The following is a 20039-nucleotide window of genomic DNA, read 5'->3' on the forward strand; positions in this document are numbered from 1 at the left end:
GGAGGAGAGATTTGTGAAGGTACGAGAAAGCAGCAGAGGTAGCAGCAGTGGCAGCAGCAGTGCCCGGGCATCAGGGCACAGTTTGGTCGGCGCAGGCGCTAGCCGGTAGACGGTTCCTGGTGCGGGCTGCAGGCGGCAGAGAGTAGGGAAGCGAGGGGGTGTATGTCAGAGGGTGCCCGTAGGAAGTTTATCGGCGGCGAGTGGCGGTGGGTGGAAGTGGTGCCTTCGGAGGAGGGGTTGTAGGTGGACGGTGGAGGTGGAGGTGGAGGTGGAGGCAGGAGCATACTCCGTACACCGAGGATTTCCAGGTAGCAGACAGTCTACGGCCCGGGACAGAGGGACCAGGACCAGCCTCGGGAAGGAGAGCTTGTCGTGGACCCTCTTCCTTATCTATACGACGAGTAAACGTATCGTTCAGTGTCAGTGTTAACTTTGAATATTTACAAGCTTCACGGTTAACGTCTGTGCAAGAATAATTTATTCCATGACAATTCAATGCGTCTCCATTTATTCTTGAAACATTACCCTCAGTGCTTGCGTTTCTAGACAAATACTATCAGTGTGATTATTAACATTGTAATCCGTGGATCTACGTACATATTACTGGACCCGTGGCCGAGAGAAAAACAAGCCGAGAAGAAGAAAGAACGCGAAGATGAGCGGAGTCGTTCGGCCGGGAACTGCTCGGAGCACGTGCCTCGCACGCAGAAGGCGCTCCGAGCGGCACCAGGTGCGCTAATCGAGGACCGATTTGCGAAACAAAGTGATACGATTAATAGAACGGTTGCATCACGATACGTCTTTGTACTCTCCTATATCTGAGGTTTAGCAGCGTTTCACTGACACGATCTACGATTTTCGTCAAGAAAGAACCGGCAAGCAGGAATGCCAGCAGCTCGTGCCGTTAAAGCTTCGAGGACGATCTCGATGATCGCTTCGTTAACGTCTCTTTTGACGTTTATCGGAATCGACAGCATGGGACACGTCAATGGACACAATGTTGATCGTTCTGGCCTTCATCAAGGTAAAAATATTTGCCAACTACTCTTTTCTTTGTCTCGCCGGTGTCACGTATCATGTGTACAGGAATATTACATAATTTTCCCTTTCTTTCCAACCTTTACGCGTTAGCCCTTTCTCTGTTATTGTTCTTTGTTGGAGAAAGAAAGCGCGATCGGACGAACAGAGTAAATGGTTTATCGATAAGAAATCGATTATTGCCCCCTTTGCCACGTACGTTGCTCGCTGCGGGTTAATCGATATAGATCGATAATCGTAATAAAACGTTGGTAGTAACGAACGTCGTCGAACTTTCAATTAATCGTTAATCATTCGCGAAACATCGATTTATATGCTATGTGACTCCTCGATGACACGTATAATGTTTCGATAATGTGACGATGGAACTTTGAAACAACGCATAAGTCGATAAGCATGTAAATTTATGTAATAAAACAAGACAAGACAAGGCACAAGAATAAGCACTAAATAGAAATTAACGGCCCAGATACGTCTTCATGGTTAAAAGCGGGTATTTATGTATCGTACGAAAGTTATACATATATATATGTATATATATATACATACCTCAGATCTTCATGACAAAATCAACTAACCCGAATACTTTACACGCAAATGTCAGCAACATTTAATCGTAAACGAACGAGCGAATCACGCAATATGCTTTTCAAAGTAGCAAATCGTCAACTTTTTATATACAATGGAGAGACTAGTTTAGTAGGAATAGAGCAGTTTCGTTTGCAACAGGAAGTCAACGTACCTACCATATGATTTGTGAATGAGAACGCGCATGGAATGCATACAGTAACGCGTATTGACAGGTGAAAAGCGCGAAAATGAATTTTTGACAGGCCATCGGTAAATGTCTATCGCTACTCAACTAGTTCGACAGTTTTTCGATGGCTTCGTAAGAGAAACCGCGCCAAAAATCCCTATTTATACTTGCATACCTCATGACAAGTACCTTCGATCGACAGGATATCGGCAATTGTTGTTCTACAGGCGTTTCATCAACCTAAACGTTTGTTTAACTATCTGCTACTTTTACACGTTAGACAAGTATCATAATCGGAAATTAATCGGAAATCTCGTGTTCCCTATGTATGATATTGGTAGAAATAATGAAAAAGCAAGAAGAAAGTAAGCGAGATATTATTAATATATTGAATCTTTGCCAACATTGAAGAAAATATTATAAAAGGATCAAGTTTATCTAAGGAAAATCATGATTTCGATATAACGTGTATAACGTAGACGAGAAGGGAGTAAGAGAGAAGTACGAAAAATTTCGTCAGATAGAAAAACACGAAGATCGTGGTTAATTAAGAGCAAACTGAAGCAAGAGGGAAGAAAGGGTAGAAAATTACGAACGGCAAGTGTCGTAATCCACAGTACGTAAAGCGTTCAGCTTAACGAACGATCCAAACTTTCGCTTCTAACACGTAAGGTCAACTTACGCCAAAAAAGATCCAAAATGTACTGCCTGGAGGCGATCGTTCAACCCTTCACCGTTTCGAGCCCACGGGCAAAAAGTCATTTCACAGCCGCTACACTTTTTACCACAGAAACAAGACGTGCCATGTGCCACTGCTTACCGTATTTCCTCAAGTTTTAGCGTCTCCCTCTCCCTCCCTCTTTCTTCTTCCTTTATTTTTGTATCATTCCGTTCTCGCCCTCTTATCCGTTTTGTTTTAAACGTATCCGGTAAGAAACATTCGTTGCATTCTGCCTACGATATGCATTGATATGTTCCAAACAACGTGAAGAGTAACCAGGAGTGATTGTTATAACGGTTAACTAAAAATGCTTGCGCTTATAATTAAATTTGTACATTTTATTGAATTCTTTTACGAGATTATCGACTCCACAGAACACACGTTGGGCCTAAAAATATACATTTTCTTTAACTACACTTTTTTACTAAAATTCTTTGAGCCGTTAACATTAAATAATAAAAAATATATCTTTCAGTCTGGATGATTACTGATAGAATAATAATTAAATTGAGGAAGAGAGGGTAATAAGCCTGACAGACCCGGCGTGCGCACTGATGTGACTTTTGTTCACGCGTGCAATCTAGGATTAATCAATAAACAATAACCGAAAATAGAGATACTAAAGGAGAACGTTATGAATAATTCTCTTTCGAATGAGTGATATTACAGTATATATACGATTATATATATAAATATAATTATATATAATGTTTGGCAAAAGTATAGATATTTTTTTCCTACTCATTCGCATACTTTCATATTTCCCACGTTTAGCATGCACGCGTGCGGAGATGCAAATAATAGAAGGTGGCTTGTCAGGTTGTCAAGAAAACTTTTGTAGAAAATTAAGCTTTATCGTTGCGAAGACGAGTTGAAGTTCTATAACAAAGTTCTTAGTGACAGTTCAAATTCCCACTAGAAAGATGTGATTGGCCATGTCTTCTATTTATTCGATTTCTGAACTTCATAACCTCGTGAGACTTATGTTTGTTTATTTCTCATTCTTTATCTATTTCTCCAATCGGAGAGCTAGATAGGTACAGGTAGATACGTGCATAGCACATATAAGTTGGAACAGATAACTTGAGAATGTTGCCGCTTGAAACGGATGCGGAAAGAGGAGTAGCTATAATTATGCATCCAAGAAAATTGCGTCGCTTAATCGCTTTGGAACGAGCATTCTTAATATTTTTCCCTTTAATACTTTTTTCTAACTACAATTATTTCCCATTTACATAAATCTCCTTATATATACTGTATGTTCCGATTTGTCTGATATATGTTTACCATTACTACACATTAACATATAAAACAAGTAGCTACTATGTAAAAAAACATTTTAAAAATTCATTCAAACATCATATCACGTCATGATTATTGCGTAGAGGAAAAGTAGATCTTCTTTATTATATTAATTATACTTTCAAACAAAATGAGAAAAGAGTGATTGAGCAGATACTCATCGATGTAATATAGCAATCAGGTAACGTGGATAAACTGATGCGGATAAACGTCTGCTCCTATTTTGTTACATCAGAATCTGTTTTTCTATACGAAAAATCGGAAATAGTGATTTAATTATATCAAATTATCGGTAACACCAATTATACCAAACAATTTGTAAAACATTCTTAATAAACAAGCTTCCGAATCATGCATAAAGCTAGAACGCACCTGATATAGTCGTTGCACACACAGACAAGCCTCTTTTCATTCACCTTTCGCACAGTTCTGTCCACATACACGCGGTATGCATTTTTTCTCTAGTCGCCTCGCCATAGGGTAACTTCCCGCCGTGTTTTTTTACATGTACGTAGTTTGCATATGGGAACAAGTTGTATCGTAAGACGGCGCGCGGTTTACCTTGCTACGTTACAGAGGCTACTTAGAGTAGCGGCAAGTGTGTATAGGGAAAGGAGCGAAGGGAGAGAATTTAGAAAATAGAAAAGGCGAGAACACACGAAACGCAACTACAGGAAATCGCATGCAATGCGACCTACTTCGTGAAACGATCGGAATTCGGGATTCGTTATTAAGAAAACTTCGGTGCCAACCGATAGCATGAATTTTCCAGATCTTACGAGCAAACTCCTAAATTGTCGAATTTACTTGTCGCAAGATTAGATACTTGGTACGAAGCTGTGTTTTTCTTTTACGGTACAAATCGCGTGTGTTAGGCATGTACGCGTAAGAGCTGAACATTTAAACGCAGAAGAATTTAACGTGCCAAAGTCTTAAATGCCTTCGATGTACAGCGGTTCACGAAAGTATTCGAAGGCTCGCCAAAGAAAATTTTTATGAACATATAATGTGCATCGTACGAAATTTTCTGTTATTTCGTTAATACCGTAACGAGATACGGCTATCGCGATTACAATAGTACAGTTTGAAAATGTATATGTAAAAATTACGACATGATTAAAATTAAGCCATTTATCGCAAACATACACGCGAAGAAAAATTGCTATACAATATGAATAATATTCTGAAGCATACAATTGGTACCAAAAGTATCTCACTAAATATCGTGGCTCGTTAATATAACAAACAATTGACTGTTCAAATATTTTGATGATGTTCACCAAGTGTGTGCTTCCAACAAATATCTTGCAACTTCTATATGTATGCATTTGTAGATTCTTTTCAAGTTTTACGAATATAGTCACGATAATCGCGTCTCATTACCAGTATAATGGTACTGGTGCTAATGGAATTTCAAAATGTTTTATGTCTCATGTGTATACGTAAAAATTTTCTAATACGAATATCTTCGCGAACCACTATATGTTGCAAGTATAATTTACTGTAATATAGGTTTCTTTTTTTCGTCGTATGTATGTAAATGCTTTTCTTTACTGGTTCTTTCCACAACTTCGCTTTTTTAATATAAATTACGTGCTTTAGTCTTTTAGAAATTTCCGAAATTTCTTTGTTTATTGTTTTATTAAGTTGGAGCGTTTTCTTTTACAATACCGAATCGGTTAGTGAATTGAGGCTGACTACTTAATGAGAAGCTTGATGAAGAAATTTAATATCGCTCGGTATTACAGTTCGCCTACATACAAGGAACCTTGTCCAGGGAATTGCATGTTAAAGATAACGCGCATTCTATACACTTCGATAGAAACCAGGTTCACTTTATTAATTCTGTCGAGGTAATTTCATTGAACTTCGTGACGAACATACTTTTAAATCCTATTGTCAACGCAATAAGAAACGAATTACTGTAATATTTTCTATATCGCGACAATATGAAATAATTGGAATAATAAGATGTTGCAGTTTTTAATATGGTAGATTCAAGCCTGAGATGCAATATATCGATATAATTTAATTGAAATTTGTTTACATTTAATTTAAAATTATTTTACTATTACCAGTTTCAAATGTTCATCACGCATCTAATGTATTTGGCACCTTTCCTATCGCTTTATATTTATAAATATATTTTCGTGCCTACTTTTTAAACATCTATGCTTTTTATATTTTTTCGTTTTCACTTTCCTGCATTTATTTCAATCTCCTATTAAATAATATTATTATGTTTCGCCAAGACGATGTAAATTAGTTACTTATACGTGGAAGTTATTTTACACTTTAGAGGGAGAAGGAAAATTTCCAACAAGCCTCGAGGCTACGAACTTTCCACCTTTGCCAGTGAAACTCTATCCGCTCCCAAATTTACTCCTGGCATTCGAAGCAATTCGCATAATCTCGCACTACCTGACTTTGTTCACCTTTCAAGGCTAAATCTGTGCATAATACGCGGAGTAGAATTACGTACAATTTCTAATATTTCTGTTAAATAATTTCGCTCGAATAATATCATTATGGTATGGATGTATTCTATAATACTATGCTTCTATATTTCCAAATGAAACAATACGTTGTAAGATCATCACGACAATATCTGGAAAAGTGTAACCTGACACGTTATCGTGTTACATCATCCAAATTTTAGAATGCATCTTCGATCGAGCGCATCTTTCAAAAGCAATATACTACTATACTTTTACATTGTTTCGTGAAAGTAAATTATAACGAGAGTAGAGATGTAATACGTATCCAAAATATATGTTTCACAAAATCACGTAGTCAAGATATCATATCGTGAATAGCTACTACACGAAGGCGTTGTAATCGTTATAATCAAACGTTGCGATAGTATAAAATTGGCAGAATGATTGTTTAACATTGTATCGAATAGTGATACGTTGTTTTGTCGACGTATGTGTAAAAGGTATATTGTGTTCGGCGATGTATGTCGAAGGTTGATGGATGTTGAAAATTTGCAGAAAAGACAACGAGGTACGAATATTAATTACTCGAAAAGCATTTAATTACAGAATCGTAGAAAATTGAAGGGAAATTGTGAGAGAAGAAAGGCGTCGAATCGGGGGAACTGTCATGAGCAAATACAGTAGCGCGATAGAGAAGAGCGATGCAGAGAAGGATGATGGAGGGAAGGACAGCGAAATTGACTAGGCATGCATGAGTCATGGTGTTTGTTAGAGCGTTTGCTAGAAGATTTAAGGCTAACATCCATTTAACAGCACTGCATCAGACCGGCGACGTTTAGATGTCCAATTGTTCACGCGTGGATGCTGTTTACCGCACACCTAACATATTGACATCGGACGACATAACTCTATTAATTTTTCGTTATCTGTCACATGGAAGGCAATACGTTACCTGTGAATAACCACATCGTTAGCCACATGTATGAGCAGCATGTAATCATCTTCTGATCGGCAAAACATTTATGCCGAGAATCTCATCTCTGTGCAGACAACGCAGTGTATCGATACTCATTGCTGTTATGGATATGTGAACGAATTTATATTTAAACTACATATGATAATGTAAATACGTTGACATCGGTCTGATTTTTATCCCCATTTGTATGCTGTGCTTTTAAGCAGATGAAAGCTTTTTATGCTATATAGGAAATGCTACTTTGCGATCCGAGCTGATTCGAATGTAACACTTAACGACACAAGAACGATTAGATAGGCGACGATAAATTACTTTATGTGATGGCTGATCTGCCTGTGCAATTGAGCGATTTTCCTTGCAACTGGTAACAAATCAAACTTTCGACATTCCTTCCTCAATCGATCGAAAATGTTTACAACTGAAGATATTTTGTTTTTATTCCTTATTTTTTTTTTGTACATTTTTCTACCACCACATACGATTTACGCTAAAGATATGGGCTTTAAAATATAACAATGCTTCGTTAATATCAGCTGAAAAAGGCTCGTTAATAGCGATTCCGTTACGCCCCTCTGTTCACAATTCTCGGAGATAGTTGAAGCGAAGTACCGTTGTTTTTTGAGCTCAACTCTGGTTAGCGAAATAAATACAGTGGCTGAAGCTGGGTGGGAGAACAAAGACATCGCGTCTCCTCTGCTGACAACCGACGAACAATGTACTAACATATATATATGAATTATTTTCTCTCGATAGAACGTGCTGCAACAAATTGTTTAGATTTCCTCGATTAGAACGGGTCTGGGTATAAACACGATCAAACTATTTTGAACTGTATGTTTTTAATCGATGGAGAATACAAATTCTATTATTTCCAATGTAAATGATCACTCTCATGCGTTGTTCACTTTACGCGACGAAATTTCTACTCTCTCGCCTACTTCTATTCGCTTTGTCTATTTTTTGGCCTGAACCAAACTCGAAAAGCTTTAATCGCGAATTCGTTAATGTAAAGCTTACAAAAAGAAGAAAATGAAATTTGATATTAAAGAGAAATGTGTACGAATATAAACAATGAAAGACGAAATACTCAAGAAAAAGGATATAGACAGTTAGGATAAAAGAAATAAAGATATAAATAATACGAGTCGCGTTAAAAGGAAACGGTCAATCTAATATCACGACGAAAGAGAAGTCTCTCAAGATTAAAAATTTGAATACGTAAAATAATATTAAAAGCAAAGAGATGTTGTTTGCTTATAGTTGCCATTGATTTTCTTTAGAAAGGAGTCCATAGCGAGACGAATGTGTATAATCTGTGATTTTACGAAGTTCTGACTGAAAGCGAAATAAAATCCAACCAAAAGATAAATGAAATGAATTCCTGAAACGTAATAGTTGTTACTACCATATGTATATGTCGAGCCGTATTAAATATGTGTTCAATGAAATGAAGTATTACAATAAAGTTTCGTAATGAAGTGTTATAAACCGTTTCATTGGAAGCCATGTCCACAAAGTTTTGCGAGCCAAGAGTCTCGTATAGGAATACGCCCGTTGAATACGCATAGTGCGCGGCATGTATTCTCTTTGAAGTACTGGTGGAATATTCAAAAAGTTCGTAACAAAGAATAGTGTTATAATTTAAATTCAGTGGGTTTAAACGATGATAGGAGAATAAACGTGATTTGAAGAAATTATACTGAGTCAGTGATCAGCCTGCTTAATCGAGACCTATGTACAAAAGCTCGGTGTCATTTTATATCGACTATTTAATATGATAATATTAATTGACGTTTAATGATATTTTGACGAATGAAAATTTGTTTGAGGAAACAGTGTCATATTTTGCAGCATTGGAATGCAGCGATTAGAATTTAACGGTAAATCGTAGCCGATGATATTAAAGAAATAGACATAACGTGTGGAAAATTGACGAAACGTAAAAAGTTTCGATTGTTGTTATTAAGAAAACTTAAACGCGCAAACCACCGATATGAATTTCCACGTTTCTCGGGGGAAATGGATCGTTTGCCAAATTTATTTTCGTCGTTCCAAGCACAGCGTGGACTGTGCCACGATCGATCATATTTTTTTTGCCAGTGAAACTGTACGATCGGCAGTGGTAACTGGAACGTTCGTCTATGTTCCAACTGCCGTTGTGTCCAAAGTTGGAAATGATTCATTAGTAATGGTACCGCTGGTACGACCGGTATTGGGAATTCAATGCCTTCGCCGGCAAGTTTTCGATTAAATCAATCGTCATGGAGTTTCGACTCGGTGTTATTTGAATCTTGTCGACGTTTAAATATCCTAAAGTCTCGACTTTCGAGAACTCCTGAGAAACTGAGAATATTTTACCTTGGCGAACAATATAAAAAGGTATGAATACACGTTGAATGATAATTAAAATCTTCAAAGCTCTGCATCATACGTAATTCATATAATGTCATTCTGCACGGCACACATCGTTCTGCTAATTTAGATGGCAATTGAGGGAATGAATCTTTGGCTGTTGAACAAGAAGTTAACGAATATTAAATATACTTGAACTTGTACATTTTTATCATTATTTTTCGTTGATTTTAGATGAAGAAGCAGAAATTGACTAATACAAGAAAGTGCTAATATTATAAGTGGAAACATTACTACACATACGTACGGTACGGTAGATAACAATTTCTATCGTACGAAATGGTCTTGCACTTTGTCATTAACGATAAGAACTCAAATCTGTCTAACATTTCCATAGGAAATGGTGTATCTAAGAGCGATCCTCCTACCAATAACGCAATATTCTCAAAAAGGGATATACGTACATTAACTTTAATTATAGATCCCCTAAACCAGAATAAATACATGTGTTATCTACTGAATCACTATTTTCGATAGCGATTCTGATAATGCGAAAAAGTTTCCAATCTCTGTATCGTTTCTATATAGTTGAAAAAGTTCAGGCGCTAGTCAACCAAATAGTTAAAAAAGTTAAAGCGTTAAATAAGAAATAGTTTTACATAGTCGAAAAAAGGAATGATATTTAGCAGGTTAAAGGAAATATTTCTGAGGGAAAATAAGGGACAATGGGTATAATGTTCAACGTATCTGCATATACACAATGCAATGTCTAAGCGGAACATATGTATTGTTATAGGATGATAAAGTTTAATTTAAAACACTATGAATCTTCTGTTTACTGTGCCCACCTAAATCCTCCAATACAGAGGATCTCTAAAGAAAAGCTTGTCGTGTTTTTCGTGAGCCTGGGAAATACGTTCCTGACGGACGATGACTTTAACGCTACAAGCGTTGACCAGAGCACAGCAATTACATTTACAAATTCTAAAAGATAGATTAGTCGCAGAAAATACATTGTCTGATAAATTAGTTCGTAGGAAGTCTGTGCTTTAATTTATAGGTTTAACGACTTGACGGCGGAATACGACGCGATAAGAAAACAAATGTAGAGAAAAATGGAAAAAGAAGAAACGCCAGAAAAAACAATTACAAGTGTCGCTTGATTTTTTACTATCTCTTGACAATTATTTTCTTGAATTATTCAAATTACTTTCAACCGAAACGCTAACTTTTTCTCCAATTCTAGAAATGAAACTTTAATAGCACATTATAGTGTTAATTATCTTCTTCCATATACCAAACATTTTACGCGGGTATAAAGAACTGAAATTAGATTTAAATTCGATTTACATTCCAAGAAGTCTCGCGAGAAGCATTTAAGAAAAGCATTTCGATAATACAATGGAAACGTTCATTCGCGCTAATAGGAAGAAGAGAATTAAGTAGATTTTTCGTTGATAGATTTACTTCCGTGATGTTAATCTCCGTACGTTTTAGAAAAAAGAGCAGAACTATTAATGGTAGAATTAATAAAACGGTAGAATCAAATTAAATTGACTCTGATTTGATTAAGGATTTACATTAAATTCGTGGCGTGGCCGAGTTATACAATATTTTTACTCGACGTTATTAGATAAAATTAAATTTTTATCTCCCTATTACGTGCGTATCTCGCTCTTTTTTCTACAACCCAAAATGCTCAAAGTACTGTGGTACTTCAACATCATCATAACTTTTGTACTCTGTTTTATTACTGCACAACCTCATCATCATCAGGCTCTTTGAAGAAAATTAATTGTATGTAGATAGTTTCGAACGACAGGTTTACATTTTTACATATAATTAGGATATCCGTAAAAATCAACTTACACACGCGTATTGTGCTTTTTCGTTAATGGAATTATACTTTTACGACTCCTGTGTTCCTCGATTACTCGTATTTAAACGTTACAGAACATATCGAGAATATGTCAAAGAAAACGAACGTATTTGTCAGCACACGATTTGATAATATCAAGCCGATTGCGATTCGAAGTTGTAAGATCCAAAGTTATAACAAAGTTTGTTAATATTCAGAAAGTTTTTAAAGTCCACAGAAGAAGCCTGGTAAAGTTCTAATTTTAAAGTTCAGCGACAAATTCTTTTCATAAGTCCAGAGAAAATTCTTTTTCTTTCTAACTGTCTCGTCCTTTATATTTTATTCATTCGTCTTTAGTGGTACTCCTTTGTGTTGAAATTTAACTAAGTCAGGAAATATATCATCAATTTCAGCGAGCTTTTTGAATTTTCAGGAGCATTTCTGATCATTCGGCGCCCTGTATGATCGTTTAACAAGAGAACTTCGGTAACCCGGGAATTTCAGTCTCTTTTTTTAACTTTGCAGATTTGTAGAGGATCTCGATACAAGTATTAGACGAATGATTTTTGCTTTCTTTTTTTTTTTAGTATCAAGACGTGTATTTACACGTAAATAATATTTTCTTATAAAATTATGAGAAAGTGGAAAATCGTTCGAGTGAAAGTTAAGCGCGTAAAACTGTGGAGTGAAATTGCTAGAAATTTTAATCCTTAAATTAAATTCTTCTACTATAACTATGTTCATTTGTCGTCAGTCATTCCACGTTCTTTTGTATATTATCTGTCATAAGTCATAAGTAGCGAAATCCAGTTAGTAAAATGGTATAAGTAAACGAAGTAGACGATGCTAGTATGTTAATTACATCGTTGCCAATTTCAATTATAGTTGATACGCCCCCGAATTCTCAAGAAATAGCTTTACACGACGTTATGCTAGATACAATTATGATACAAAGACCGTCAAAGACGATACTCTCACTGAGGATGATCTCGTCTTGCTATTTTAACATTTATATGCATTGCATAAATTCAAATATTGTTTGAATGAACGAGACAATTCAACATCCTGTCCTGAATAGACAAATATCCTTGCGAATCAAATTTGTATATGCGAAGAAAGCAGAAACGCCAGCGAGTTGGAGTATAAAATGAAAGCTCCGTAGAGCCTTTCACTTAGCAAGAAAATCGAAATTTTTTTACAACGACGGCGATGCGGTCTGTGAATAACGCTGCCTTCTTTTGCTTTTTCCTTTTTGCATAAAATTATTTGGAGAAATCAAATTCTTTTTCAGATGTGAAGAAAAATAAAAATTTACAGATTAGCTTTTAACGGATATTTTTTCCATGGAGAACCGGAAAGTAAAAAGAGAAAGTACCCAATACTTCTATCATTGAGATTCTCAGCAAATATACGAAGTTTACAAAAGAACAGGGATTTTCCAGTTACCATGGTTTCCGTGTATGCTCGACCAACGAACGATGATTAAAAAATTTATTAGTTCATGAGTTCCTTTCTTCGTTTAAATGTCAGACGCTGGAAGCTTCGAATGCTATTTAAGTTATCCTACATTTCTGCCGATTTTCGAGCTCCTAAAAATATCAGATGTTTCATTCGCATAATAAATTTGGTGTAATCTCTTACTGTCAAAATCTCTTTTTACATTATCTTTCACCATGAATAGTAAAATATTCGAGTAACGGTAGTTTGAATAAAGGTGGTTTCAATATTTACAATACTCATATTTGATGGTGTATTATGTATCGATTACTTTTTCAATGAATTAAAAGTTTCTGATATAATATTCCCTAATAAATAAAGTAGCTTACAGGGTGATTTCATATTAACCTGTTAATCTTTTACTAATTTCGCTGAAAAAATTATTAGTGGAACACTTTGAACTTGCACTAATTACACTGCAATATAATAAAACATTCATCGACATTCAATAGAGATTCAATGCTGCAGCAACTATACAAATGTAAGGAACAAACAGAAATATCTCATTATGAATATTGAATTTGAAGAAGATTAACATATGATATTCTTTATGTCTTAAGAAACCTGTCTACGTTACTTCTTCTATATCAATTGGAAATTACTAAATCAATAATATCAGCTTGTTAAATCAATTCAACATCTGTATATGAAACTGCATATATTCTGATTCTATGCCTTATTTATATTATTGATACTGCATTATCAAACATGTAGAGCTACTTCTCGTAGTACGCTTCCGGAGGTAAATAAAAATGACGATGTGGCTCAACAAACAGGATACTTGAGTAAACAAAGACAAGTCGAAATATGTTAATTTGATTGTACGCGAAGCGATATATGTTTTCTTTTTAACTAAACGTTAAATTGTCACTGAGTTGATACTAGCAAATTTTGCATAATAAATTACCTTTAAACTTATTTGGAGATGTAGAGTGCAAATGGAACGTATGACGACTAATTTGAAGCCCTAAAACATTTCCAGTTAGAGACTTTGTGCGTTACATGTAATAATTCATATGTTTAATGATACTTATAATAAAACGAAAAATGACTGAATTTCGCGATTGTCACGCGAAGCAATTAATAAAAAGCCAGAAGAATCCGCTAGTTTCGAAATTAGTTCACTTCAGTAATCGCTCGTGTCGTCCAGATCAGCACGTTTCTCTAAATCTGGCAAACAGATCAACTAAAATTAACAGAGAGAACTATCAATATCATTGTATTGTATTTTTGTGAAATGTAGCTGTAATCATACCATGTATATTGTATACTTAAATGCACAACATAAATGTTTTACCGACTTGTGAAGTCTTTGGTTTGATTGGAGCATTTTCACACTGAGCAATTAAAGTTACTAATTCGTTTCGAAAAGCGTAGTAGAATAAAGCAGAAATGTTTGATATATTGCCACAATTAAATCATAATTTGAAAAAATGAATTTTATTTACGCTGTTCGACCATACACTCGCGTTCCAGTTACTTAAATAGGAAAATAAGTAATCGCGTAATTTTTTCTTTTTTACCATTTTACAATGCTGCTGTTACATATATCGCTATAAATTGTTTTCAGTTTTCAATAAATGAAGCTAAATATTGGAAATTGTGAAAGAAAATTAATGAATTCGATTATTTAAATGCATACGAAATACATACTGGCGAGAGAACAATGTATGAAGTCTTTATAGTCAAAATTTGTTTATGAAATTCTACGTCGAGGTGCACGTAGAAAAATATGCAGTGGACAAAAGTAATTACGTGCAACGGTAAGCGCACAAAGAGCGTTTTATTTTAGCAGAAGTTATTGTAATTAAGGTTTATAGGGCTGTTCAATTTCCTTCCGATCGATAATGTCAATCCGGAAAGCGGGAGAATTAAAAACAATTGTTATCTTCGTTGCGATAACGATACGGTAGCCTTTGTTATATTTTGTGCAATTTTATTTTTCTATTTACCGTCGTATTTATGATCGTAAGCGATATATTAACCAATACAGTTAAATATTAATTTTGTACGTTTATTTACGACAGAAAGAATTACTTTCTGTATTGTAATAATAACAATACTGTAATCTATACTATGTACACAATGTATCAGTTTTATCTTGGAAACACGAAAATATCTCGAAAACTATGTTTAAAACAAATGTTGTAGGATTTCAAAGGGGACATATGCCGATATTTATTTAACAATATTTTGCAATACTCTTGAAAAGCCCTTGTAGAGGTCACGGTTATATTTTTAAATGGGAACTATAACTTTTTTATTCCATATTTTTCTAATCGACGTGAAAACATTTTCAAAACGTTACTCGTATTTTTTGTAAAAAAAACTACTATAGAGATATTAATTTTTGAGAAGAATGGAAAATTTCCTTTCCAAACATATAGAAGGACAAACGACTAATCGTTTTGGGAACAGTAGCTAGTACAAACAAACGTATAGACACAATCAGCTATTTTCAGTGCCTTACGATGAATTATAAAGTCTGGCCGAGCTACCTGACCGTGGCGTACGTTGGATCACGCCAATGTCAGCAGAATCGCGGTATATCAAGTTTGAGATTCCATATCTCGACAGTGATTTATGCAAAAATACAAGTGAGAAGTGTTTTGAATATATTTCGATGTCGACCACAAGAATAAGGAACAGAAATATGTGTGGTTCCCATTTAATAATACAGGGTGGTTGGTAACTGGTGGTACAAGCGGAAAGGGGGTGAATCTACGCGAAAAAAGTCGAAAATATAGAATAAAAATTTCTTTTTTAATTTTTTTTTTTTAATTTTTCCATCGAGACAATGATCTACAGTGAGATCTGTTATAACGTACCGCACGCGTACCGAGCGAAAGTTCAAAGTTGATTTTCTCGAAAACAAAGCCTCAAACGAAAAATTTTTATTCTATATTTTCGACTTCTTTTTTCGCGTAGAATCACCCCCTTTCTGCTTGTACCACCAGTTACCAACCATCCTGTATAACCGCGAAGCTTTCCTTTCCCCAAACTTTTCAAGGTTATTGCAAGATGAAATAAATATCGGCATATGTCCCCATCGAAATTATACAACATTTGCTGCAAACTTTTTATTATATCAACCATAGTTTTCGAGATACTTAGCGTGCTTCCAGATAAAACGGACACACTGTATGTAGGAAGGATTAATTTTATTGTATTATAAAAAAAGATTTGTATTTGATCTTCGAAATTCGATTGCGTTTCTGCGACCCGGTACAACCGGGAATAGGTGGATTCCTCGCGACGAAATAAATCGAAAACAAAGATTAGCGATTTCTTGTTCGCGGCTTCGTTTCCGAGAAAATCCAGATTGAACATTTTTTAAGCACTTGCCACAATTTCGATTTATCCGATCGTACTCTACGTTAGTATTTTGACAATATTATGAAGAATACTAATTAATACTACATTTTAGTGAAATCAATGTTTAGCTTAACGAAGAAATTGCTGCAATTATCGTTCATTTTGTCGCGAACGAATTGTTGCTCGTCAAGTCACGAGATCACGAAATTGTTGCCAATGAATTTCGAATTCGCACTTGCCCAAATGCCCTGTATAATCCTTTGACGTACATTACATGTAAAAATTAATTCTTCCCGGTGTTTGTTTAAATTTATGGATAGTCAGTGTGAAGTATGTCGGGAAGAATTTATTATATTCTATTAATCGTTTACAATTTCTATACTCTACGGCATACACAAATTCTTTGATACAATCCCATAAAAAAGATTCAATTTTGCAGCTGAGATCGCCGTTCCACCAAGACCAAGCGTAACATCGCTTACTCGATTGTAAATACAGGTACAAGGCAATCTAACAGCATTGCTTATAGTGCAGTTAAAGCGCGACAAGTGCAAAGGAAGCACGCGACCAATTTTCGAGCTTCATTTTCTCAAGACCCAAGCTGCGAACAAATAATCGTTATTCTACACTTTCGATTTATTTTTTCACAAGGAATCCACCTACGCTCGGTTGTACTACCCGTACTGGGACATCCTGCTTGTGTATATCGTACACAGTGTACATATAACGTATAATATGTCGAGTGTGTAACGTATTAAACTAACTATACGCCGCCTATTTCAAAAGTAATGAGACTGCTAACTTTATAATTGAGATTGCTAGCGTTGACAAATTATAAGTAAACTATGTATGCAATGCCACCCACGGACCGTATTAGAATATTCAGGTTAAATGCATCTTAATTAGGTTAGATGATACGATGATACGATTACGATTAAATAACCAACAATATCTTCAACAAGGACGTTATGCGGTTGCTCCATTACCACTTTCGTGCTGGATTATCTCACAACGAATTTTTCTGCGGAAGAAGTTCCAGCGTAGTTCTGGTCTCCTCGCCTCGCTTATTATCTCTCAAGATTAGCGAAGTTCGCCACTCTCATACACTTGAAAACATTCGGAAACGTATAACCGATCAATCGAACTCTCCGGAGGATGAATATTTCTAGCTCTGCTTTCAGGAATGATAAAAATATCCACGTCGATGTAGATAGGAACTGATAACTTCGATGATCACCATTTTAATTCTTAAGAAGGTAACTTAGAATATCTCATTTCGTCGTTAATAATGTACTTAAGTAAACGTGAGTTCGTTAACAATTAAAGATACGAAGAGTGAATATTCTTGTTACGTAATTACAAATAGATCTTTTTCGTATTTTTTACGAAATTATGGATCGTAAAAAGCTTTCTGTATTATTTTGACGCGATATTCGATTGCGATATATTCATTGCATTTTCTTATCTACAAATAGACATCATTTCGCGTGATTTAGTCAAGTACCGTACAATGTAATGAAATAAAATTAGAATCTAGAATAGTTCAAATTTGATTATATCATTAACGCTCGCTTCTTGATATAATTTTATGCGTGGATATTTATTTATTCACAATGAGCTCTTAGGCTTTCCATAAGGGGCCACGGCTAAATTAAACAACAGGAATGTAAATATAAATAAAGTGCTATAAATGGAATGTTATTGGCAGATTGCCATCATAAATTATGACTAGGAATATGCGATTACGTTATATCTTTCTACATCTACCAGATTATCTTACAGGATTCTATCGAGAATAAACCTAGAAAAGTTAAAATGATCGCGATTGTATCCGTCGACGTTCAAATCGCTTTATACAAATATGTCCGTGTAATGGAATTTGCTAGTAGCGCTTTCGATAACGACGTTTGAAAATCATAATATTCGAGTTAAAGTTTCCACCGGGCGATTTGCTCGATTTCTCGCGCCGAGGATCCAAAATTCATTAACGATGCATAAAGGGATCGCGCACTTATCTATTTCGTTGATCAAAGTGGCTCTTTGATCCCCAGTGCAATTTTTCGATTCTGAAATCCGGTAAGGGCGAGCAAACAGCGATAACCGTGATTGCATAGATTTTCGTTTTGAAGCTCGCTAGTTCCGCTAGGCTGCTACCGGAGAAGCGAGAAAGGGCTTACATTTGGGACGAGATAGAAAAAGAAAGAGAGATAAGAGGTGGAAGGAAGAAGGAAAAAAAATTGGTTCGAGTCTGTTTTGCGCATCGTACAATTTTCTGGTTCGATGTGAGGTCGAACGTGATGTTTCGCCCGGAGTGTTCTCTTTTTCTCTGCCTGTTCTCTCTCGCTCGTCCGATATAACGTTTGGTTGCCTTTTCACGTTCCTTTCCTTTTCGTTTTTCTCTTCTTTATTTCTGTCGTCAAGCATGGCCGTCTGTCGTCCTCCTTCCACGACTCACAGCCATCGGCATTGTCGCAATTGCAGTACTGACTGATTTGGGTTATGTCGTCTCCGAAATTTTAGCAGCATCTCGTCGTCTCGTGTCGCGTCGAGCCTGCTACTGTCGGCCACCACCGTTTTATTACAGTGTTGGTAACGACGGTATCATCGCGAAACCAATTTCACGAATTTCCGTCGTAGCTTGCGTATACGACACTATAAAACGGTTCCGGCCGAGCAAAATTTTTCTCCCGCTCCGTTGATGCTTCTAACCGCTGTTACCAAAATTCATCTCATTCAAAGCGACGTTTATGAATTTATAGTAGCCATTGGTTTTGCGCGCCTAATTTTAACTCGCACTGTGATTGATGCGCCAGTCTTGTTACTGTTACAGAATCATTCAAATTGCTCGAACATGTTTTGTGAATTACGCGTCACATACACGGTGATAAGAAGATACAGAATGCATCGACCAGGCATTCTCAATTTTCCTATTTTTCTGTATATTTTCCGAATCGATTAGTTTGTTAAAAATTCATTACTCTTCATGAACACGTCCGATCCGCATATATTTGACGTATTAATAAAAAGGATATATTATCTTGTCTTTAAAATATAAAATGGATTACGCAATCCGGCGGAAAGTTAATAGGAATTGCATAAATATAAAACATATGGAGAGATTAATTTATCCAATATGGATCCTAAAAATGTTTATTTATTGGTAAAAGTAAGACAATAGGAAAGTAAAAAGTATTTTGTTGGCAGAAATAAAAGTGTTCGATAATGTCAATGTAAACGGAGCAAACAATTTTTTACTTAGTATTTATATCGTCTGATATCTTGCTGCTCCGTGTATGACAGCCTTAACGCATTGTGACATTGACGTTACAAGATTCCTGCGATTTATTGAAAGTTCTTCCGCGATATTATAATTTTATCGCTTCTCGAAGCTTAGTTTTATTTTCTGGCTTCTTCTCGTTAATTAATTTCGTTCCCATGTTCTATCGGATTTGAGTCAAGCTGATCATCTCATTCTCCTAATACCACAACAAAATAGCGGAAGATTTCGATCAAACTCGGTTATATTTTAGAAGTAGACATATATATCTTCTTGGAACAGAGGAGAAAGGAAATTTGACATGATATAAATTAAATAGCAACAAAATAACACAAGCTTTTATTTATTTAAAAAAAGGAAGAGAAAAGTTTGACCGACGGAATTTAGAGTTATCGAATTTGATCGATCAGTGTTTACAAGTTTAACAATAGGATTATGTAGGAAAGAAATATATCGAAGAATATACTCGTATTATTCGCTACGGACATTTGTTCCATCAAAATTGAAT

At 35.6% G+C, this 20039-nt stretch overlaps 1 protein-coding gene across 1 annotated transcript in view; it reads left to right on the top strand.

Moving 5' to 3' along the window:
* The first annotated feature begins 885 nt into the window (after nt 1-885).
* Nucleotides 886-20039, top strand: part of LOC117230204 (lachesin-like) — a 94594-nt gene continuing 75440 nt past the window's right edge. Inside the window, exon 1 of the mRNA XM_033487366.1 lies at nt 886-1024. Coding sequence (XP_033343257.1) covers nt 886-1024 — 139 coding nt within the window. The remainder of the gene's footprint in view (nt 1025-20039) is intronic.

The sequence above is a fragment of the Bombus vosnesenskii genome, unplaced genomic scaffold (genome assembly GCF_011952255.1).
Source record: "Bombus vosnesenskii isolate JDL3184/JDL3185 unplaced genomic scaffold, Bvos_JDL3184-5_v1.1 scf7180000013266, whole genome shotgun sequence".
NCBI lineage: Eukaryota > Metazoa > Arthropoda > Insecta > Hymenoptera > Apidae > Bombus > Bombus vosnesenskii.